Below are 25,815 nucleotides of genomic sequence, written 5' to 3'. Positions count from 1 at the left end.
TGGGCTCTGTAAAACAGGCTGAATTTTCATCATCCAGAAAAAAAAAGTAGAAGAGTCTGAGTTTGGTAATTTCTTTTATCTACTCATTTCTAGAACTCTGAGAGCATTCTTAACTCATTGTCTTCCTTTAGTCACTCCTTTAAACCATCGTTTCTAGTCCTCCCAGGTTCTTACTGCATGTTAGTGTTTGTCAGTTCTCTTATCAATTATATTTAAAGGTCCCACATTGTAACACTATAAAGAACTGTTTTAAGCTCCCCTAGTTAGACAATGAACCACTCAAACCTTCAGATTGTTATTAACCTCAGTACCTACCATACAGCAGAAGCTCAGTAAATACTAGTTTCCCTTTAGGATTTCTCATGAGTTAATTGTTCATTCTTTTCAATAGAATATGATATGCCTCCTGGCATATCTAAAATATTTTCACATGAACTTACATTTGTTTTTTTAAAAATGTATAGCTCATCTAAATCATATAAAGATGATAAAGGTGTCATTTTGGAAACCTATTTCATTATTTTAAAGTATCTTACTAAACCTTCTGAAATGTAATCAGATAAAAATGTAACTGTTTAACAAAATCATGCATTCCATTTCAGTTTGACTTACCTTTGTGCTATTGTGAAAACAGACTCTCAGAAAACCAAATGACAAAACAAATTGATCAAGGTCTATTTAACAACAAATTAATTTTTTATTACATTTTATTAGGTGTGCAGAAACTCCAATTTGAAGGTGCTTTCTTACTTATCCTATTTATACATTTCGGTATTATCTCTTGTTGAGCTAGAATATAAAAGTCTTCTCCAGGTAGCTTCAGGGACCAATTAACTCCATTAAATTATATCCAGTTATGTAGTGAACTGAACCAGTGCTGTCTGGGGCTGTCTGGAGCCGTGACAATTAGGAGATGGAAAGAGGCAGAAAGAGAGAGATTGATTTTAATATGTCATTGAAGTACACTGCAACAGTATGCCAGCGTGACTTTCAAAATGGCCTTAAAATATTCCAAACTCAGGGAGTTTCCTTGCTCCTGAGTGGGAGTTGACAGACTGTCTGGCAGCATTAGAAAGAGGCAGAGAAAAGCTGATGTCTATATTGTGTCCTCTAATAATAACATTCTGCTTCTTTGCGACATCTCCCCCTTAGAAGAATCCGTCTATTTGTTATGAGGGGTGGTGTGTGTGTGTGTGTGTGTGTGTGTGTGTGTGTGTGTGTGTGTATGTGTGTGTGTGTGTGTTTGCGCGCGAGCTTTGCCTCCTCTTGTGCCGCATGATTTCACCTCTCACATCTGAGAAAACCAAATTGAAGGACAGTAACCCTCCCAAGGTCACCTAGAAAATCAGCGTTGAGGCCAGGGAGGTGGCGGTGGGGAGGATCAGAACCCAGGTGTCCCGACTCCAGCTTTGTGGTTGGTTGGGTACTAAATCATTTTCCTTCTCTTTTGGGAAAAACAAAAACAAAAACAAAAACACTGTATGGGGGGAAGTGAGAGATTAATCAGATTTCCTACCCCGTCTTTAGCTCCCCTCCCCCTTAAGGAGATAAAAACTCATGAAAGCAAATGAGGTGCCCACTCTGTAGTTCTTAAGCCAGGTACCCCCAAGCCACCCTGGCCCTCCAACCCCAACACAAAGCAATCCAGGCTCCCAGGGTTTCTGCCGGTCCAACCGCGAGCCTGAGAGGTGAGGAGTGGTTAAAACTCAGCCCTCACCTCCAGCCGGTCCCGGCTCTGCTGGCGCCCAAGCCCCGCCCCTGCCCGCCCTTCCCCCACGGCCTCCGCAAGCCAGCCCCTCTCCCCTCTCCCAGTCGGGCGCACCCACCCCAGATGCCGCCTGGCACCGAGCGCATTCGTCGCCGACGCCACCTTCGCCGTCACAGCACCACTTTCCACTTGTATTGATCACCTCCCAGCCCCGCTCACCCTGCTCGCAGGAGCAGACCGTGGCCAGCGCGCCAGCCCTTGGCAGCCCCGGAGCAGTTGGGCTCCGCGAGGCAACTCCTTGGGAGCGCCCTGTCCGGGGTGCCCTCTGCGCTCTGCAGTGTCTTTCTCTCTGCCTGGGAGGAGGAGGAGGAGGAGGAGGAGGACGTCTGGTACGGGCTGGGAGGTGGAGCAGCGGCAGCCGCCGCCGCCGCCGCCGCCGCCGCCGCCGGAAAGGGAGAGGCAGGAGAGATCGAGACTTGGAAACCCCAAAGTGCCCGCGACCCTGCACGGCAGGCTCCCTTCCAGCTTCATGGGCAAAGTGTGGAAACAGCAGATGTACCCTCAGTACGCCACCTACTACTACCCTCAGTATCTTCAAGCGAAGGTAAAGGGACGCCGGGGAGGGGGCTCCGGGGCCGCGCGGCTCTGCCGGGAGGGGCACGTCGCGAGCCCCCGGCGCCCCCGGCGGAGTTGATGGAAGGTTGCTAACTATAGCGCCGGCCTGGGCGAAGCCGGGCGGCGCGGGGCGGCCGCTGCCCGCGGAGCGGAGTGCGGGTATCGGGTTACAGAAAGCCGCGGGGGGAGAGACTAGACAGGAAAGAGCCGCCAGCCCCTTCCTGGCCCGGGAGGCGGGGAGGGTCGCGGGCCCAGCCGCTGCCCCTCGCCGAGCTTGGGTTGCTCGGCCGCGGATGCCTGGGGCCCTTGGCAGGACCTGCTTGCGGCGCGGCTGTGCGACCCCTTCTCCTGGGCCTCGCCTGGCGAGCAGTAACTCTTGGCTTTCCTCGGGGTGGCGCGGGGCCTCCCGCCCCCCGGGGACGCCCCTCAGCCTCCCGCGCGCGCGATGACTGGGGCTCGGGGGGGGGGGGGGGACGGGACTTTTCCTCCCCGCCTCCAGCCCTGCACGCCCGCCCCTCGCCTTGATCTTTGTGCGGTGTGGCACTTCACCTGGTTACTGATTTCTACTTTTACGCTGGTGTTTTGGGTAGAAAAGTGGCCAAAGTTCACTTAGCGTTCATTGATGTCCCTTTTAATTCCTCCCTGTAAGCTTTTGCAGAGAAGGGACAATGGGCAGATGTCAGTGCAGAGAAAGAAGTGACTTTGTATTTAGTGTAGAAAAATACTACCTTATATGTTTACCACAGATTGATTTCCAATGGTGCTTTCTCAAAAGTGGCCTTGGCACATTCTTAGGTAACACAGCGGATGACATGTAGTTATACAAATTGCAGCTGGCTTTCTAGGGACCCTGGGTACGTTGTTAGTGGGCTTATCTTATTTTTACAATAAGAATTTGATGTCTCCCGCACTCATTAAAAAAAAATTGAGTCCTTGAAGAGTGAGAGTTTCACTGCTTTAGAAGCTTCTTCCACAGTTTGGGAGGGCGAAAGTTGGATGCACCATCCTTCTTTAGCCATTAGCATCTCCTATCAGGACTCCAGGTGCCCTTCTGGATCACAAAAAGACTCTAGTATGGATGCAGTGTGTGAACTTTCTTTGGGAGGCTGTAGTCATGCCCTGCTCTTGGCAGAGGGCATTTCTGGCCTGGTGCAAAGAATCTCTGATGTAATCTTGATAAGCTTTTCCTTCTTACAGTGTGTGTGGTCCATGTTACTTACCTACATCATAGCTCTGTATTTGTCCATGTAAAAAGGACACTTGTCAGCATAGAGAACAGAAATTTCTTAGTCCTCAAGGGCCTTATTTTAACCCCCTCCCCATTTTCATTTTACTTTGAGTTGGCAGAAAACAGCAAGATGGTAGCAGCAAAGACACTCATTATTCATTTCTGTGTGGTCTCGGCTGTATTTGTTTTCAGGGTCTGGAGGGAGGTACCCGGTTTTTGGTGAGCTACAATGCAAATGTAAGTTGTTCAAAGAAATGTTGAGGTGTAATCAGTTCACTACCTTTTAGATAACATATATGTTTAATGCACTTGTTTAAATTATGCAGCATTGGGTACCTAAAGGACAGCCTATTCAACACTTAACTGTATGAATAATAAATAACACACGGTCAGGTGAAGAAGAAAAAAGGCTGTGTTTCTACAGGCACATTCACCTTAGTAATTTTTATGTACCATTAGTAAGTTAGAAACCAAGTACATAGCATTTAATATAGCTAATGCAGTGCCATTTGGCTCTTTTTGCCCCGTAAATAATTGAAGAGAGAGACAAACGGCAAGAGCCTGCTCTAGTAATTAGGGTCGGATCCCAGAAAGCTTTAGGGCCCATTTTCTGAAAGTGTGCTTCCTGCATAAAGCATTTAATATTGATTTCTGTTATGGTAAATGACATTCTCAAAACATACCTTGCTGTTTCTACTATGAAATCTGAAATCCTATTACTCTGAATCTCTTTGTTTCCAGAGAAAGACACACATACTCACTTGACCTATATAACATGGTATTAAAGTTTGATAATTAAATTTAAATTCCCTATTGTAAAGTATCTTGATTATCTCAGAAAGAGGCATCTCCTAAAACGTAAAGACCCTAGATGCAGATTTTGGGAAAGTATAGTTCAGAACACATAGCCCTTTTTTTCTCCCTTATCTAATCTAGCTAATCTAACACGGTATTGTGAGTCATTAAAGAAACAGAGACTTCGTTAGATTTGTACTTAGTTTAAAAACAAGTGTTACCTAATTTACCTAAAGAGTTAATAAACTGACTTAGAATCTGTTGTCTACAGTGATGATCCCTGGCTGTGTGTATGTTTTAACCTTCCTGAAATATGGGGTAGAAAACATCACTGTTTAAAGTACAATGATGTGTTTGCTAGTCAGAGTTATTTTGAAACTTCTGTTTGGAAGCTATATCAAAAAGTGAGGAAAGTCACAGTCGTTTACAAAGTGACATTTGACTTAAACTTGTGATCAAGAGATGGATGTGATTGAGAAGGAATAAAGGGATGAGATTTCTTTTCATCAGAAGAAATAGATACCAATGAAAATGGCACTTGAAAATGAGTTTTGTTACCATACTTTAAAAAGTTAACATATGTCAAATCATTCTTCTTGTGTTAATCATGCAATCAGAGTCTGTTTTGAAAAATCTACTCATTTTTCTCTGTAAAAATAGATTAGTTACTTCTACATTTCATTAACAGTCAACAACAACAAGAAAAATCTATGGAGCTGTATTGCACCATATGACCATATTGGTATGCTTTGTGCTTTGATAGAAAGAAAATTATTAGAAAAAGTAACACAGTTGCAGTAAACATAAAGTAAAATCGAGGATGTTATGGAAGGGCAGGACATGGGTAGAAATGAAGGAGACTGCGAAATTTTCATAATGCTTTATTGTAGAGTAACATAGATTTCAAGTAACCTGATTTTACACGCTTGTGGAGGTTTTTGTATTTCTCTGTAAGGATGGTCTTAGCACAGCAGGGTTCTCTTTATCACCTGACACATTCACTCTAAGATGTAGGTTGGTATAGCTTTGTAAATATAAGCACATATTGTTCTAAAGGATTTCCTGAATTATTAAATGACTTATGCCATACTGTTACAAGTCTCAGCTACACAGAAAAGATTCTGATAACTAACATATTTAACTTAAAATTTTATATTTATTGTTAAGGCAACCTTTGATTTCTGTTTGTTTCAAAGATACCGTGACATACGTTACTGCCAATGCATGTGTGCAAATATTTATGGGAATTGAAATACTTATTCTAGTTCTTTTGAAGAAAGAGAAGTACAAAATGTTCTTTACATGGTTAGCTAATATTTTGTACCAACTAGAAGCAATTTGACACATTTGTGATCTTTGTTCATAGTTATATTGTTTTCTATACCAAAAAGTGTTCTATACTAAAGAAATGTTTGTTTCTAAAACAGGTTTATTTTAAAGCCATTTTTGTTTGGGTATATGCCAACAAACATACCTGAACCTAGCTTCAAAATCTGAAAAATAATGAATGATATAATTTGTTATTCTATTAATAAAGGCTACCAGAAAAAAAGCAGTTTTTCTGAATTGAATTTTTGGGTGCATTAACATTTTGTTGAATTCCTTACATTTACTTAGTTATAGCCAGATGACTATTGTATCAGTCTGTTTCTCCAGGAATTAAGGGTCACGGTTTAATACTTGGATACTGAGTGTATTAAGGTGGATTGGAGGTACACTGGCATGATATTAAGACTTGGGGTGCTTTGTGTTTTAAGAAATAACTATATTTGTGAGATAAATAAAGTTTGCTTAATTGTATCAATACAGTAATGCAACATTTCACATGGTGAATACAGCTTATTTCTTTGGGTGAGTAGGATATTTTGGCTATCTGGAAGTGGTGTCAGAAGACTCGAGGTCATGGAAATGTTAAAATGGAGATGCACTATAATGAAATATTGTAGCACCCTTCTCCTCAGATAACTATTTCATTTGAATTTCCATTTTATATATATATATATATACACATATACACACACACATATATTATATAATGGGATATATATATTTAATGGAAATTCCATTAACATATTTAACTTTATATATGTTAGGAGCCGAATTTTAAGCTACTAGAAAGGAACAGGAATAGATAAATGAAGAGAAGCAGGAACGTTTTCAACCGCTTACTATCAGTATAACTAGATATACCTTACATGTTTGGCAATCTTACATTAAATTTAAATTTAAATTTAAATATGGGCAATTTCTGTGTTATGAATTTTCTTTAACTTTACTGACATATTGCTCAGACTTTGTATTTTGATTAATGGTTTTTAAGAACTTTAAAATTACCCTGGCTTACTTATTGAGTACTGAAATTTTAAGTTATAGGTCTTTTAGCTAAAGACAGAAGGATCTTTTTGCCTTTTCTTTTTACTAAGGAGGGAGTTGCCAGAAAAGAAAATTCCTTTTTGCCTCTAGATCTGCTTAACCAATAAAAATCATGTGAGGAAGATCTAGAATGGAAGTAAAAGTGATATGGACACTTAACTATCGTTCACTCTTTTTAGAGATGAGAAATTTCTTTGCTAGTTTATGTTTTAGTGGATGCTCAGTTTTCTAAAGTTTATTTTCCCCAAGCATGGTCTCCCGTTCCCACAGTACATCTCTCTTCAAAGGATATCAACCCACCCTAGGTCCTTGATTTGCAGAACCATATATGCTAATTAAATGCTTGTTAGTGACTGTTACTCAGAATAAGTACATGCAGAATATTTTTAGACCAGAAAAAAATTATAGACCAAAATCTACAAATATAATAACCCAGCCTAATTTTCTAACAGAGTTTCAATATAGTTTGATTTGTATTTTGATTTATTTTGTTCCTATAATGAAAGCTTTCTAACGTTTTATGAAGTAAGAGCCCTAAGATGGAGCGCATATCAGTTGGTCAGTGCTTAATTAACGGAATCAAAAGTGCCTTTTTGTTCAATCTTTCTGGTTCCAGGAAAAAAAACTCATAGTGTTATATAGAAGGGGGAAGTGTTACATGTGATGGATTGGTGACTCAGCCTGTCTTTGCCTCCTATTACTGGCCCCTACCAACACAATTCAAACTTTTTCCTGCTTAATTTTCGGAAAATCCCCCCTTTCAGTGTATTTCAGAGTTGGTAAAAACATATTTATTTAACGAATAATAACTAAAATATAAACTAGCATGGAGGTGTTCAGAATTATAATTATCTCTCAGTAACTTAGTGTTGTATAACCCTAAACGTGACATTCAGCCATTTAGCTTTTTATCCTATTCATTGGGGATATTATAGGAATAAGCAGGAACATAGCAAATTGCTGTTAAGTGTAACATAGCTTATGCTAAAGAAAATGTAGTAATGATATATCAGTGATTTAAATGCAGTGCCATAATATTTGGTATAAAATTAAGCCATATATTCAAACTTGGATATTGGGCTTGGGGATTTTATGTAGAGTGAATGTAAATGTTCTGATTTCTCTGCTGTATCATTTTAACAAGTAAATAGTGAAACCTGGTGGAACTCGGCTATGCCTTAGGAGAAACACTCGGAGAATATAGATATTTATCACTGGGAGTCTGGTCAGATGCTACACAGCAAAATGTCATCTTAGAATCACGTGTGTCGAACATACATGCAAATTTGAACATACACACAAATCTGATCACAAACTGAATAATTTTTTAATCAGGTAGATATGTGGTGAAAAGTGTAGAGAATGGTGACCACTAAACCAAGTTAAACGTGTATCTCACAATCAAATTCCTTATTTTGCTTAATGCATCTAGTTTTATTAACATAATTAGTATGAATGTTTAAATTTTTCAAACGAGCATTGGAAAATAAGTGCGTCAAAGATGGTGAGAGAGAGAAAAAAAAAAGAGGGCAAAAATCAACATCTGGACCTCCTAGAGTAGAAAATGTTGAGTCTAAAACTGAACATTGTCGTTCTCCATGCACTCTCTTTTAGCTCATTCTTAAATGGATGCATTTACCATTTTAGAAGATGGAGAACAGTCTTCTGGATGATAAATATGAAAATCTGGATTCTAAAAGAGAGATTAGATGCTAATATAAACAGTTAACTTGCTTATAACTGTAAACACACAGTATCAACGTCTGGTGGATGATTTCCTACAATGACTGTACCATCTGTATTCTGGAATTAGGTTAAGTTTTAAGCTAGTAGTTTGTGGGAAATTGCTGAGGCTCGTGTGGGGCTAAAGTACTAACTAATTGATCATATTTCCTGAGCGACCCCACTGCACCATTCTCCACACTTGACTTTGGGAAAGGTTAAGGAGTGTAATATCTGGTCCCTGCTCTCCAGCTGCCAGGGAAGAGAGAATGGACACAATTCAAGAAATAAGCAAAGGATATTTACAAATAGTACATCCAGGAAGGCAGCATATCAACCAAGGATCTGAGTGACAGGAAGGCATTCAGATCTATATGTGGGATTGAAAACAGTGCTATGTGTATTGTGAGAGAAAGTAAAGTGCTAATAAAACTTACAATAAACCTGGGAATTTTAGAAAGAATTGGACTTTGGATTAATGGATGAAAATTTCTTTAATTGATAACACCATTGTTTTGTATATTTTTTGCTGTTTAATCCTCTTATGAGTACTTAGAATTTTAAAGAATATTGCTTTTTTGTACTTTATGTTAACTCCTCAAAGTTTCATATTCAGTTACCTTATTTTACATTATTATTTTCCAGTTTTATTCTTATAAATGCACTATTAAGCCAACTATTTGGGTTGTGACAGGCTGAGAATATAGCCCTTAAATGATAACATAATGGTTATATAGAAATGTTACTTTTATTGTTTAAACCATTTGAAGGGATATTTAGTTTTCCTAAATTATTAGCCTTGTTGGATTTTTGTTATGCTGCTAATTACATCGTTGTGTGCCTGCAATCTATATGGTGATAATATATGTATTGTGAGCCGGCATTTCTTCAGAAAATCACAGATTTTTTTTTTTATTATTCCTGATCGTTCATGATTATAGCATTCTCTTCTCTTTATTTGGTCATTATCTAGCCTTAATTCTTTTAAAATAAGCTGTTATTTATCTCTGCAATGGAACTAAGTCCTTTAGGAGTCATACTATCCTCTGGCCTCAGTGTGGGACACAGAACTCGTCCCTGTGGCTGCCCATTGAACAGTGTGTGCTGTTGGGCTGCTGGGTCCAGAAAAAAAGAGTGATTTCAGGGAAAGTTTATATGCAACAAAGCTGGATCATTTCATAGATATCCTAAATAATTTTTACTGATCATGAAGGAAAAATGCATCATATTCCCAGCTCTGCAAGTATGTGGGTCCATTTTACATGCTAGTGGTTTTGTTTTTAAGTAAGTTGAAAAATTGACTAATTAGAATGGGTGGAATTAGATGGATACATACTGGAATATTGTGCTTTTTCTTAACTTGAGTTTCTTGGGGGGAAATCAAATTCACCAAAACTGAATTTTAGATTATAAACTTATACTTCTATTATACTTAAGCTCCTCAAATGACACTATACTATTTCCCTATTTAACACTTTCTAAACATGATGCTTTTGAGAGTTGTAATTGGGAGTATATTTGTGCTGGAGAACCTTTTAAACCCTTCCTTACTTGTACAATAACAATGAAATATCCTAGTTTATGAAATAAAGTCTCAGATAAAATATTTGGTTATAAGGAAAAGTAAATTCTGTCAGAAATTTGTAATAACACAACTTCACCTTTGTCTTCTCAACAGTAATTTGAATTCATCACCAAACATGCTTTTGACAAATGCAGACATTTATAAAAAGAAAAATTTACCAGTTTTTATTTTCAGATAATTACCTGAAATACTCCCAAGGTCCTCTCTGCCTCCTACAAAGTGCAGCTTTGATTAATTTCATTATTTTGAAAATGGAAGCCTTTAAAAAAAAAGTTCTTAATCTCAGTCACTTTTATTCCACATGATTATTTGCATACTTGTATTAATAACAACAACAATAACAGAACGAACTGGCCACCAGAGAAACTTCTATGGCAGAAATTCTATAGCTGGGCAAATGATATATTTTAAAGCTCTTTGTGATTTGTTCTGTGATTGGGTATATCTTATCTTACAAGTGAATTACGTTTCCAAACAAATTTTGTTTCAAAAAGTTCACTTATCAGTTATTCAGAACTTCAAACTCATCTAGTATATTTCATATATAAATTATTGTATTTAATGATAGGGTCCCCAGCCAACCCATAAGAGCCTAGGAAAGTAACTCACTTTATAATTCACATATAATTGTTCTGTACTGACCCTACCATAGAACCAAATCACCATACCATACAACGCTTCTTGGAGGAGGTGGGTGAATATTCAGAGTTGGAATTCCAGGAGCCCATCTTTGCCCCCTTTAGGGGAGTGAGAAGGCTTTCCTAACTCACTTGAGGGGCAGTGGGAAGACAAGAGCTCCCCATACTCCCTCCACAGGGCTTTGCGTTTCTAGGACTGGAGCCTGTGTTTCAAGAAGAGTTGGGAGGTGTGTCTTGTGGCATAATGTGGGTCAGGGATTTGCAAAGCTGGAAGCTATGGGCTTGGGAGCCTCCCGCTGGGGTAAGGCCTTGGGAGCCCTCCTTACTCCTTACCCCTGAGGCTAGCTTCCCACTCACCAGGGGTTTTTTTCTGTGCTGGCCTCACAGGTAATCTCTTGTTCCCTTCCCCCTAGCCCCCCATTTGTTTTTTAATAAAGCAGTTGAAAGTTTTCTAAGAACTAGGGCTTCTCATCCCTAACTCATCACTGTTTCGATTATTGCAGCCTCACAGCTTTCCTCCTCTTCTCTAGCACTGAATCAAGCAAACAGTTCTTGAGGATGGTAACAAGAAGGACACAGAAAGACAAAGAAAACATTATCCAGTGCCATCATTTCTCTTATTTTCACCTAGTCCTGGTCCATCAATGGTTCCTAACTCTTAGGGAAACCCCAAACCTTGAGACTCTGATGGTGACACGTTCCCATTAGCCTCAAATTTTTACTGAGACTCAGCCTGTGGCGCACAGGTTAAGAATTCTACCCTGAAAAAAATAAATAAAATGAAGGGATCATACTAGATGGACAATAAGGCCACCTTGAGATCTAAATTCTGTTATTTTTGTCTCTAAGTGTATGCGTTCATGTAAAATTGTATCATTCCCCAATCTCAGGGAACATTATTCTGTATTACATTTAATGTACAATAAATCTTTCAAACTCTTGTTAAAAAAAGAAAAGAATTCTATTCAGAAAGGAGGGCAAAAATGGAATCAGTTATTGCTTAAGAGGATAACTCATACCATGGATCCCTTGGTATTCTGTTTCTGGATTGTGGCTTGACTCTGGGGTAAAAAGCTCGATAAGGCCCAAAAGGGCCTGCAGAGTGGGAAGGGCAGGGATGAAGTCCATGGGTTTGGGCAGTCTCAAAGTGTGTTTCCTCTTTCTGGTCTCCTTTTCCCCTACTCCCTCCTTCTTCCTTCTCCTCCATTCCTGCTTCCACCTTTTCTTCCTGCACCCCAGCAGCAGTGCCACTCTGGATGGACTTCTGAACAGCTACAGGTGTGTGTGCTATTGGCGGATCTGCCAGGGTGATTGTTGCATACAAGCCACTCCCACTACATCTGCCCCAGTCAGGGACCAAGTGTGTCTGACTTAATTTGGCTAAAAAAAATCTTTGTTTCTTCTTAATGCAACAGATTATGATTAAGAATTTGCTAATTACTGTTGCCTCTTTGAATCCGATTTTCTTTCTGATTCCTTATCCAATTTTACATGGAAATTTAAATAAAATTGTATTTGGTAATGTATAAGTGTTATAAACGTGCAGACATGATGTAATACTTTGAACAAAAGAGAACATAATTAGCATAATAAAAAGTGTTTTGATGGCAAATGTGTGCTCCTAATGAGACTGGAACCATCAGTATGACACGCTGAAATGGTAGGCTGTTTACGTTTTTTCTTCATCCATACTAAAATTTAAAGTCGTATGTAACTTTTTTTTTTGTTTCTTGAGTATTTTACAGAACTATATCTAAAAATAATCACAAAAGTATTGTGTTTTGTTAATTTGCAGAAGACCAAAAAAAATGGGGGTTACTTACTTGGTAATAGTTTCTCAGATTTTAATTTTTGTAGCAGAAATCTTAAATGTTGATTTTGATTGCTCTTTTAAAAGAGTAGATAATATCTTAACATAGAAATAGGATTTCAAAGGACAGTGGGTGATATCTGGTGTTCTTTTCTACTCTCTGTCTCTTTTACAAAATTCAAATTCATGTCTCAGCAGTACTGCATGTTTTTCGGTGCACATCCTTTGAGCCTTTAAAATTTGATTTGACTGTGTGTTCTGACGATAGCGTGTTCAGATAAGCACATGGTGATAGTCATCTGTGTGTCTGGGCCCTAATGAACATCTGCTTTCTAGGGCGCCACAGGAGCACCTTTCTTTGTTTCCCCTTCCTTTGCCTTTTTGATTTGAATCTTGTTAAACTCTGGAAAGGGGGTTGTTTTTCAATATGCAAATACTCTTATCTCCCTTTTTTAGGGAAAAACAAGCACCAGATATTTTAAACATAACACACTGGGAATTTAAAAGGAGTCTGCAGGAGACAAACACACAATTATAGTTCTTCCCTTGACCATGTAGACATGTTGGGCTAAAACCATCTAGCAAAAATCATATAGTTGGAACTACCTGGTGGGCAATTTAACTCAATTCAACAGACACTAAGCCACATTGTATTAAGCCCTGGAAGGTGCAAATATGTAAATAAGGCATAATTCATGCCATTATGGAGCACAGTGAGATAATTTTATTTGTTTGTTTATTTAACCTTTTTATTGACCATATACATATATACATTATAGCAAACACCTTTTAAACATCTGTATAGTTATATTCATGTACTGGCCACCCAGGTTACTCTGTGAGTCTCCAGCACCCAGAAAATACCCTCGTGTCCCTTCCCAGTTTGTATCCCCTAGAGGTATCCACTCGTCTGACTTCTGTCTGCGTAGGCTGGTTTTGCCTACTTTTGAACTTCTTAAAAATTAATTCCTATAGTATATATCCCTTTGTGTCTGGCCTTAGTTCATTATTATTCTGGTGTGATTCATCCATGTTGCTATGTGTAGCCGTCTTTTTTTAATGCTATGTAGTATTCTATCACAGAATATATCACGATTCATTTGTTCTATTAATGGGCATTTGGATTATTTCAATTTGGAGCTATTATGAATAAAATTGCTTATTCTTGTTTACATAATTTGGTCAACATACACATTTACCTGTAAGAGACGAACTGGTAGGTCATGGAATATGTGTAGTTTCACCTTTGGTAGACATTACCGTTTTCTAGTCCTACTGGCAAAGCATGAGAAACCTAATTGCTCTGCATGTCACTAACACTTGGTATTGTCAGTCTTTAATTTTAGCCCTTCTGGTGGGTGGTTTCTCTTGATGATTTTAATTTGCATTTCCCTGATAAGATTGATGATGTTGCGCTCCAATTGAATATCCTCCTTTGTGAAACATCTTTCAAGTTTTTTGCTCACTTTTTAAACATAACAGCTTTATTGAATATAATTCACATAACATAAGATTCAACCGTTTACTCACTTTTTGTACTGGGTTGTCCTTTTTATTGGTTTATGGGTTTTTAGATAAAGTCTGGATACAAATCCTTCATCAGATGTATGTTTGAGAGTATCTCCTTCCAATTTTCAGTTTTCCCTTTCACTGTCTGCTTACTATCTTTTAATAAATAGTTCTTAATTTTAATGAAGTCCAACTTATAATTTATGATCACTGCTTTTTGTGTCTGTTTAAGAAATCTTTGCTTAGTTCAAGGTCATGAAGCTATATTCCTTGTATTTTCTCCCAGGAGTTGTATTTCACCTTTCACATTTAGGTCTGCAATCTATTTCTAATTAATTTTTGTGTTTGGTATGGATAGGGTCAAGACTCTCAACCCCCATATGACTATAATTGATCCAGCACCATTTATTGAAAAGATATTTTCATTCTCCCCTTTGAATTTCAGTGTCACCTTTGCTGTAAATCAGGTGCCCACATTTATGTATTTCTTTTTCTGGACTTTTTGTTTGGTTCCATGTGCATTCTTGTGTCAATATTAGATGATCTTAATTACCAGAGCAATATATTGATTGTATATTCTTTAGAAGAGTCTTAACTAGTCTAGATCTTTTGCCTTTTAAAGTAAATTTTAGAATCAGCTTATCCATTTCCATAAAAAAAGAAATCTAATAGAATTTTTATTGGAATGACATTAGATCTATACATCAATATTGGGAGAACTGGTATCTTCCAAACTGTAAGTGTATCACTTCTTATTTATTTATGAACTTACCACTTTTAAGTAATTAATAATAAAACAATGGAAAATTATCATTTTTAAATGTTTCTGAAATACAGCCAATGATTTCTTCAAAATCTATACTATGTTAGTTGGTATAGACTCTGTAAAAAAAAAACTTAACTCTTTTGAAGAAGGAGAGAAAATATTTATTATCAGATCAAAATTAATTTTGAAAAGTAGCTCATAACTGACTTTCCTTTTAAGAACAGGTGACATTCTTTTTGATTTTTCCTGAATGCATCTCAAAATATAACTGTTTCTCCTTTATATTCTTTGTTCTCATTTTGAAGCTTTGTTTATTTGATGATGTGACATCCTATCCCCCTTTCTTATATATTTATAAGCATAATAAAAATTAGTTGTGTTTAGAGAATTTTCTGACATCCCCTGTGATTTTTTTTAATATGCCCTGGATATTGTGAAAACAAAGGCTGGGAATGGCTGTGCTTAGATACTAACTTCTAAGCAATAGGACATGCTGCTCCATGGGCTTCTGCTCCTTCAAATTTTTTCTTAGATGTTCTAAAAATCTCATATATATTTTTTTCATGCTTTATATTTAAGATTTTTAAGCTTTGATTATTGCCGTACTCAGCCAGCCAAAAACAACTACATAGAACTTTCAAAGCTTATTAGTTCTGGCTAGGTTAGCTTAGGTTGAGTAGGAGGTTGAACAGACGACTTCTGAAGTTCCTTTCAACTCTAAATTTTATGATTCTGGGAATTTATAACATCCAAGAATCACAGAATGTTAGAACTGGAAGGAACTTTAAGTTGATCTGGTCTGAGCCACTCATTTTACAGATGAGGAAGGCTGTCCAAAGTGAAGAGACAGAAGGGAGAGTTCCAGAGGGATGTTGGGGGAGTGGTAGGAGGGCCAGATCTCACATGCCTGGTCAGTGCAGTGACCTGAAGGAGGGAAGGAAGGAAGGAAGAAGGGAGGCCACACACAGCTGTAGCAGTTATTCCAGAAAATTTATCAGAGGTTGGACTGGGGTGTGAATGGGGCCAGAGTCACCAGCTGGCTTCTAATTGGAAATCAGTAGGTCACACTGTCAGAGGTCACCCCAGAAGGTGGGGCGGGCTAGACTTCTGTGCTTCCTTCCATGAGCTTGGCCACTTCTCCCAGTTTGCCAGAACAGTGTCCAGACCTGATTCTGCTTTGTTCTCCTGTTTCTAACCCTCCAGGTTAGCTGGATAGTGCTGCACGCAGAGCTGAGCCCTACTCATCCTCCATGGCTTCTGGCCTATTCATGGCCGTGTTCTGTTTCTGGATTCTTCCTTTACCACATTCCTAAGGGTCTTTGTTTTTATAGCCCTGGGTCTGGGGCCAAAACCCTCTCACTTTTTCAGCACGCCTGGAGCTCTCCCACACTGGCAGGATACACTCCAGACTACTTCGTTCTTGCTAAACTTTCTCTATCCTACTATCACTACCTGCTGCAACCTGTTTGGTCACCAAAACAACAACAACAAAACAACCCAGAGAGGCTTTGATTAAACACCTTTATTTGTTGATGCCAATCCTCTCGTTCACCATTCTGATGGGAACCACTTTCTTCCTAATGCCAAGCACTCCACGTTTAGTCTCTAGTACCTCTTGTTTTTTTCACGAGATATTTGAACATAGTTGACAGCCTTCTACATTTATATAGGATCAGGTTTCAAGAGCTCCATTTTAGTCAATTATGTGGAAAACCTCAGAGAAAGAAAACACACAGTAGGAGGCATTAACAAGCCCATTGTGCTACTTGGACACAGCTTTTCCCTCATGCCATTTGGATCCTATTCTCATTAAATACACTAGCTGAGAGGATCATGCCTGGCTATATGCCTCTCATTAGGGAAATCAAATACAGGAGAAACTGGGGTATATTAAGCAAATAAGAGAGAATGATTTTCCCACATTCTCCAGTTAAAACGCCTCATAAGTTCATTTACATATTTCTAAGTCTGACAGAAAGTATAATTTAAAGTTGAGCCATCAGGAGCCAGGGCCTATTAAAGAGTAATTAGATATGAAGAAAAATAGTTCGTGAAATAATTTCTTAAGTCAGTTGGAAAGGATGAGTTTATTTTATTGTATTAGATTTACAACCAGTGTCTTAGGAATGCATGATTGAGAAAAGGTACAACCGCAGCTAGCTTTTGTGTTTGTTTTGTTTTGTTTTCTCACTGTTTCAAGAATCCTCAGTGCTGATTGGTTCAGACCTTTTGGTTTTCCTCCTAGAAGTTTGTGTAATCATGACTGGTGAACTCCAGAATCCGTGGGATGCACGAGGAAATGACAGAAAGGCGTGTGAGTGATTTAGGATCATCCTGTTAGGGCCTCTGCATTATCTGTAAGGAAAACAAGTTGTTTGTGGACCATTAGTAGTTGAAAAGTGACGCTGTCAGGGAGGCTTCCAGTCGGGTGGTGAGTTTAAAGATTAGGCAGAGTCATGCCTTTTAAAAAAATTCTTAGGGTGCCTCTTTTACCGAGCAATTGAGTACTTAGGCTAGAAAGTTCTCTCAGGTGGATTGAGTGCCTCATCTTAAACAACATGTTGATCCAACATATTTGGCTATTAGTAATGTTCTTGTGTCAATGGTTCTGAATCTCTTCCAAAACATAGCAATAGCTTTGTATTTGAATTTCCTTTACTTATTTAATTAGTTCAGGAAAGATGGGCATGCTTGACACTTTAGAAGTCATGTGCATTATTTGTCTAAGTCAAAAACATACGTATTCAATCAGAGTGACTTAAAGTCTAAAAGGAAAGTCAGGGTTCCAGTAATTGTGATTCTTAGAAACACAGAGAATTTTTTTTTTGATCCTAGTTTACTTCCTAAACTAAAAATTTCTGTCTTTAGTGGCTTTTATCCAACTTTTTCAACATATCACGAAGCTTTTGAACAAAGTTTACCCACATTTTCAAGGATGTACAGGCATATTAAAGAAGATGTATCAAATTCTGCATTGGGTGGCTGGTAAAATCTCATTTTTTAAGATGTTTAAGATATGGGGATATAAGTTTATTAATTTGATTTTTTCTCATTCCTTATTATATGTTAACTTTCACTAAGTGGAATTTCATTTAGACTATAATATGTAATAAATTTTCATTAATATCATTTACATGTTGGGGGAAAAGATGAAAAAAGTCAGAGGATATCAGGAAAGAAAAAGCATAGCATAAAGTTATATGTGTATTTAGTAACAGTTTGTTAACAATTATTTGTGTGTATGTGGTCTCCTTTATAAGAATATCAGTTTCTTAAGACAAGAAATATATCTTTATTTTTGTGCCTATTACAATGCTTTGCACTTAGGAGGTAGTTAAATAAATGTTTGTTGGATTGAATCCATGTCTTTTGTTTACTAACATAATAAAGAGAAGTATGAAGCATAGCCAGAATTCTTTAAGGATGAAATGCTTCTGCTTAAAATACACATATGATTAGGATGAAAAGCGACATTTAGTCTAAATTATCTAAATAATTTTCTCGATCTCTGACTTTACTATTAGTCTCCTTATTTGTGCCTAGAATGCCATCACTGCTGTTAAGCTAGTTTGTCACTGTCATATAAGCAGTTTATGAAGTACAAAAACGAAGTGTTCAGTGGCTATCAAGTTAAATATAACACATATAATGTGCATAGAAATGAGAGACCCATTAAAATGAAAATTTCTACTCTATTAGTGTAATTTTTTGAATAATGTATGGATGGGCATTATTATTGAAGAGCAATTAAATTTTTTAAAAAGGCTCCATTACTAAGAACTGTATTTCTTAGGATTATCTGGAAGTCTCTGAGGGCCTAGAACTGTGTCTGGAAGGATTTGTGATTATAGTTGTCAGGGTTTTGACAGGAAACATATGGCATACTTAAACTTGGTATTTAAGGGACATTTAATAAACAAGGATATTTACAAATGTGTTGGCAGGACTTAGGGAAACCAAAAAAAGAATAATGACATGTTCTGAGGCCAGCAAAAGATGGGTATTTTTACTCCACAGGGTCTCAGGGGCTAGAGGTGGGAGCAGTTCCCAGAACCTAGAAGGGTAGCCCTGTGACAAGCGCTGCTTAGGAGGAGCAGTGGCCTCCCACTGAGGACAGAGGTGACCCAGGTTGAGCAGACCTCCCGCACTTGCCTCCCGGTTACCGGTCTACTGTGAGCACCTCCAGCTGGAATCCACAGGAAGTGGGAGGGAGGAGGAGCCCCTGATGCCAGGTCTTATGGGTCAGCCTCTCAGGGCACAAAATAGGGTATAAAAGTGGACAAGCAGACCGGGGAATGGGGATCAGTAAATATTTGCCAAATAAACAGCTGCTTACTACTTTTTTTAATGAGTGGTTTGGTTTCCTTCAATTAACACTGCTACTTATTGCCTTCTTAGAAGTCTGCATTATTGCTTGAATGAGATAAGCAGTAGTTAGTAGAGTGCCTACTATGTGGAAAGCATTTTGCGAGGCTTGTTGCTATCAATAGCAGATAACTTTCTAAAATTAGCTGCCAGTAGAGTTGTACCTTGCTTTATACGATAGATAGATACTGAAAACAAACTAGTGTTGACATTAAATACTTTGAAGTGACATTATAAAGTAATCCAAAGCACCTCATTTCAAGAAAATCTGGGAAGCTTGCTCTTTAAAGCAGTCCTGTAGCACAGCTCTGTCTAGTAGAACTTTCTGCAACTATAGGAATATTTTATATCTGCACTGTCTGATGCAGTGGCCATTGGCCCCATGGAGGCTCTTAAGCACTTGAAATTTGACTAGTGTGACAGAGACTGAATTTAAAATTTTAGCCATAGGTGCCTAGTGGCCCTCATATTGGGCAATGCATCTATAGTAAATTGTTAAGCATGTGCTACTTGATTTAATTTTTGTGTGAAATCTATTTTGAGGTAAGAAATTGGATCTTGCACTTACAGATTTTCAGGTTGCTTCCTTCTGTATATAGGAACCCTGCGAATACTGGTGAGCAGAATGTAAAGGGAAGAGAAATCAAAAGCACCCGAGATGGAGCCGGTCCTAAGGCTTTTTTGGCTAATAAAAGCAAAGCAAAAGACACAAGAATCCTTTTATGTTATGTAGTATGTGCTTCACAAATGTAGGTCATATTTATTTAGACTGAGTTCTATTTAAAAATAAACCTTTGTGTCCAAATTTCTCATCACTGAAAAGTCTACTTCAATTAAAAAATAATACATTTATTCCTGTGATGGAGTTATTCTGAAAAAGTGTACTTCAATGAAAAAAGTAATACATTCATGTCTATGATGTAGATATTCTGTGCCATATGAATGGCTTCCATGCTTGGGCAGTTGGCTACAAAGAAAATATTTACGGAATGAAGATACGAAGTCTAGTATGTACCCAGCTGGAAGAAAATATGACTGATGATATATTAAAGTTATATATATCGTCTCTTCAAGATTTTGATATTTAGTGTCCTTATTCATTTTTGTTTATTTTCTTGGGTTTATTGGATATATATATATATATATAATATATGTGTGTGTAAAAATATGTATATATATATTTAGCTTTATGGTAAAATCTGAGGGTTCTCTTGGCCCTTTTTATAACTTGTTTTCTTCTTTTTAGCCTGCCTTTTAGAAATCTGCCTTATCTTAGTCTAGAATCTGAAAAAAAGAACAATCACTTGAAGTTCATAATTACTCCATAAGGAGAAACAGATTATTACCTCATGGATATGACATATTACTTGTAATGCAACTGAAATACTTTTCAGGGCATTAAGTTTATGGATACTTGTTTTCTGTTATTCTTATTCTTCTCAAGCCTTCCTTTTGTCTACCTTTTCCACATTATGCTTTATTTGATTGGTCTTTAACAGGCTGTAAGAATTAAATATGTGACTGTGCCTTTTAAAAGAAACAAGGTCTAAATTCATTATGACAGATTTTAAAAATGACTCTTGCTGTATAAACTCAAGAATTTTTTTTATTTATTGTGGTAACATAGACATAACATAAAATTTACCATTTCAACTATTTTTAAGCATATAATTCCATGGCAGTAAGTACATTCACATTGTTGTGCAGCTATCACCACTCACCAACTTTTTAAATGCTTAAATAAATTAGGAGTTAATATTGAGAGGTAATATTTCCAGTTTGATGGAGGTTTTTTTTCTTCTAAAAAGAATAATGGAATCATCCACAAATTCTTGTTCATGTCAGTAAAGAAACATCTGCTAAAATTGTATCAAATGCCATTTTAAAGCGGTATTAAATTAGTATAGCCACTGTAAGCTTGTTCATCAGCACACAACAAGAACTTGTCAAAGTAACTTTTGAAATGAAAATGGCACTTTGAATGGGAAGATGCAGTTATTTTGCTTCTTTCCATTTCATTTTTGAAGGAATTTCATTAGAAACCCAATGAACACTGTAGACCAGTGATATGGTATGTGCTGAAGAAAGGTGTGGTTTAATGTGTGGGATATATCACACTTTGTGACTCACCTTCCTTTAATGTATTTCTCAAGTTTGTGTAATAATATCCATACTTAAGCTTGCTTTCTTTTGTTCGTTTAATTGAGTTCTTGAGATGATACCAACACAACAGTGAAATTTGAGTCACTTTTACATGTGATTAAAATGCATAATTAACTCATAATATTTTGTGAAAATATAAAAGATAAAACCAGCTTTCTTTCTTAACATGAGTTCTGCCTACTTACCTGTTGCCATAGTAACCAGGTAAACACTAATAAAACCAAATGGGCATCAAAAAAGTTTCTCACATAATTTGCATTGAAAATTCTTCATGGGACCTTTTAAAAATGTGTTATTTGGGAGGGGGAAGGAAAGATTTACATAATGGAAGAGAAGTCAAACTGTATTTGAATATAGAAAGAGAGTTGAAGGGGTAGAAATCTGTATTGCTGAGAAAAGAGTTTTCAGAGCAGACTGTTTCTGGTATTTTATACCAATTATGTGCTGCTATTGCTTTGAATAAATTTTGCTGCCCTGCTGAGATTTCCTTTTTACAAATCCTGGAGCAATTATAAGATGGAAGTCTGGAATGTATAAACAATGTCCTTTGAACAGTAAATGAGCTTCATTCTTATAAAAACTCAAGGGTAGGAATGTACTACCTTTTATTCTATGGTCTCTGCCTTTCCTTCCTCCTTAATCATTGCACAGAAACTAGTGTCTACTCTAAATGTACAAAAACATGAATTTTTGACCAGAAATACTTTTAAAGTATAATTTCCATCAAATTAACAAAATCTCTCCTTTGCTCTAACACAATAACCAGTATACTTAATAACTGTTCAATATAGCTATTGATTATATACATCTCTGTCTCGAACCTTAACACAACAAACTGTAATAGATTCCCTTTTTCTATAGACCTGGGAAGCAAAACACCACACCAAGTAAGTTTCACAGGGAGGAAAATGACACCCTTATAGCATAACATTAGACTGGGTTTCCAAATGTCAAGTTGTTTTATGTGACAAAGCAATCTGCCCTAATCATGGCAAACAATATATCAAATCCTAAAGAGAAGTCAACTGTCACTTGGAGTTAACTGTAAAGAGACTGAACTCCATTATTTTGCTTAACTTATAGGCCTTATACAATGTTTACAGTAAGGTTTGGAGAGTTGCCTAGCATTGAAATATATACAATTAAACAACACAGTGGAACGGCCCTTTTATGTCAGCACAGCTAAAAGACCGCCATTATCCTCACATGATAGTCATTCTTGGAACTCTTAACATAAACAGGAATGGAGAACATTCATCTGTAATTCTGTCTAAGTGCATACAGGCTTTTGCTTTATTTTATTCACATAAACCCCCATGGAAGCTGAAGATAGCAATAATAAAGGGGTCACTGAATAAGAATTATTTCTTTGACTGTCAAAGAGTGTCATACTTTTATTTTGTTTGCAACTGAGCCTCAGTACTCAGGTCTTTGGACTTTTATGTAAGCTTATATAAACAAGGGAGAGTGTTTAAATTTATTACAGAGTGAATTTTACTAAAAACAACAAATGTAAAGAGACAGCAGAATATCATAGATTAAAATGAAACCAAATATAGGCTAACTGTTAAATCCACGTCATGTTTTGTTAAAGTTAGATTAGGTCAGTTTAACACATCTAGACCAGAAGGGTTGATTCTTCAGTGCGGTAGTGACATTACGAGAGTAAGATACAAAAACTGAAGCAATTTCTTGTTTTTGCAAAGTAGAATGTTTAAGAGACTGATTTATAGTTGTGTCCTTCAGTAGTATAAACATATATTTTTCATACACATATTGAGTTTTCCCTGTAGTATTTTTTTCCTGTAGATTTCCTAGGGATGTCCGGCTTTATAATTCTGAAAATTAGTTTACATTGACAACAGAATAAAGCATAGCTGTAATCACATGACTCAATACCAAGAGGAAGATCTGAGCTCAGGTTAGGTCACTGGGGCCAGTGACTCCAGCTGTTTTTGCTTCTGTTTTCTAGTCTGTTGTCTACAATTTGGGAATTGTTAAGCATGTTTCTAGAGGGTTTTGAACTGCTTGACAGTAAGGTGACTTGTTATATGCCCCCCTCCAAAAAAGGCCTGGCAACGCAATACGTGAAAAGTTTACAGCATATTTGGATGACTGAGTGTTAGAGCACATCAGAAAAGGAAAAGGTTATCCGAAATATGATTTTTCAATAAAAAATGAAATGTTTGCCTCTCACTAATCCTGACCTGAAGTTTGTAATTTAGAGCCCTCACTAGAGACAACTTTTTGTCCTTTACTTTCTCTTGTATAAATCCTTTTTTCCTACTTCTCAAAATACATGGTGAGCCTTTGCTTATAATCAGAATATATGAAAGGTTACACTGATTTAGATTAAGAATTTCCCAAACATGGTTTTGACCTTACTTGGGCAAGGTCAACCAAATGCCCGCAAACATCCATTAAATAACCAGTGGATCAGCCATCTGTATGACCAGACAGCTCTTGGACCTGTTTATGAGTTTAAGGACACAGGACCACGTGATCCACATACACTTGTGAAGTACTGTTGGCTTTTTTCCCCCAAGAAAATACATGTTTCAAATGTTTCCTCTATTCCTTATTTTCCATTATTTGAGGAGAAAGTTTGATTGTGATTTTATAAACTTTAAAGATATCTCTTTCAAGTTAATATTTTTCCAGAATGAAGAATCCTAATTTTATATCTTTTCTTTGAGTCGTGTTAGTTGTTCATTTAGTTTAGTTGTTTGGAGAGGCAATAATTACAATTTTGCAAAGTGACCTAGCTGCACTTGAATTTTGTAACATTAGGTTTTCAATTTTATTTCTGCTAAATAACTCTTCATGCCCAGGGGTGATTGCTCTTTTAGGTTATGGTTCGTGTTGAGCTGCTACCTTTCAGGTAGTCCAAAATGACTCCCAAACACTGTACAGTTGGGACTAGTAGTTTAGTGGGCTGTGTTAGTCTTACTTATGGATGTTGAAGGTCATCCATCTATCACCTTTTTGATCCACTTTCCTGAGGCTCATCCTCATCAGCACAGTGTGTCTTGTGGTGAAAGGGTAGGGTGGTATGTGCAGGTGTGGTGTTTCAATGGGTACCACTTCTTTCAAATTTTGTATAAAAATGTCAAGCCAGGCATGAGTCTGAGAGAGACCATTCTTGGGACTTTTAAATGAATTATGTCATGATTCTTATGTTGGTTTCTTGTTACATTTCCTTCTGTTATCATGTTCATTGCCCAAATACTCTTACATAGGTATATAGAAGACTCAAATTCAGAAGACCTGTCCCTACTCTTAGAGAGAGTATAGCACAACTTGGGAAAATAGTATCTATTTAATAGCCATTAACAACCTGAGTTGAGGACTGTGAATGGTATGAGGAGAGTGGGAAAGTGGAGAAACAGACTTCCCTTCTGTTGAAGAGAAGTCAAAAAAGCTCTGTCTATGGGGCACCACCTCTGCTCAGCCTTGAAAGAAAGATGACAATGGTAAGTGGTGTTTGTGGCAGAATAACCTCAGTGTGTTTGGGGTGGACTAGAAGAGCAGTGCAGGTAGTCTGGCATCCACGTAGGAGGACCAGGCAATGAAAGTTCTTGCTTTATCCTTTGGGCGATGGGGAGCCATTAAAGCTTTTAAACTGAGGAATGACATTTCAGGGAGATTAATTAACATGATGAGTGGGTTGGAGGTGAGGGAAACTCTAAGCATAATAAGGCTTTTTCCCTATATATTTTTAAGTAGATTCTATGGGAACTGTATCAGAGATTTCTTGAAAAGCCCTCACTGAGGTACTGTCTGTATTCTTTCAGATATTCTTTCAGTTAGTGTTCAACAGCTCTTTTCACTATTAACCACAAAAATACTTAAGTACAAAATCAAATGTGCCTGTGATATGTAGGCAAAAGATATCCTGGCAAAGTGATTCTGTGTTTTTTCATCCATTATTTAAATTTGGAATCCCACTTTATAAGATTCAAGTACTACGTAAGTCCATCCTGCACAGCTGCAGGTATGGGCTATGATAGAATTCACTGTTGTAAGGTAAATTTTTTTAACAAAAATAACAAAAATACTGATGATATTGATTACAGCTAACATTTATTGACTATTTACTATGTGCTAGGTACTGTTCCAAGAAGTTTATGTGTATGCAAGTCACTATTGTTAAAATACTATATATAGTTATGCGTGAAAGGATCTCATGTTAGAATAAACAGTAGAAAAAAATGGGAAGAGAACGACAAATTGATGTGCATGATAAATAGAACAAATTTAATCTATAAATCCTGTCTCTTTTCCATATAATCAAGAAAACACCTATGTACTGGGCACTGTGGGAAATGAATGGTGTCACTGTTTTATACTGACAATTGAAAAAGTCTATAATATAGTTAATTAACATATGCTAGAAAGTAAAAATAAGTTGAGTGTACAGAATAATATTTGGGGAGTGTGATGTGGAGCTATTCCAAGCAGAGCACCAGCTTGGATTTGTTTTTCTTTTACATCGACACCCGCACAACTGCCTCATGGATTTAAAAATATATCTCTGC

The 25,815-nt window shown here is 37.3% G+C and overlaps 1 protein-coding gene across 5 annotated transcripts in view; it reads left to right on the top strand.

Moving 5' to 3' along the window:
* The first annotated feature begins 1,796 nt into the window (after nucleotides 1–1,796).
* RBMS1 (RNA binding motif single stranded interacting protein 1) overlaps nucleotides 1,797–25,815 on the top strand; it is a 203,744-nt gene continuing 179,725 nt past the window's right edge. For 2 of the 5 annotated variants that reach the window (XM_072961046.1, XM_072961045.1), the window contains exon 1: nucleotides 1,797–2,312. In XM_072961046.1, the coding sequence (XP_072817147.1) occupies nucleotides 2,238–2,312 (75 nt within the window). In that variant the 5' untranslated portion in view covers nucleotides 1,797–2,237. The remainder of the gene's footprint in view (nucleotides 2,313–25,815) is intronic. The other 3 variants (XM_072961049.1, XM_072961051.1, XM_072961053.1) reach the window with 3 other exon arrangements.

This window comes from Vicugna pacos, chromosome 5 (genome assembly GCF_048564905.1).
Source record: "Vicugna pacos chromosome 5, VicPac4, whole genome shotgun sequence".
Classification (NCBI taxonomy): Eukaryota; Metazoa; Chordata; class Mammalia; order Artiodactyla; family Camelidae; genus Vicugna; species Vicugna pacos.
The sequence above is the reverse complement of the archived record's forward strand: the minus strand, read 5'-3'. Positions and strand labels throughout refer to the sequence as shown.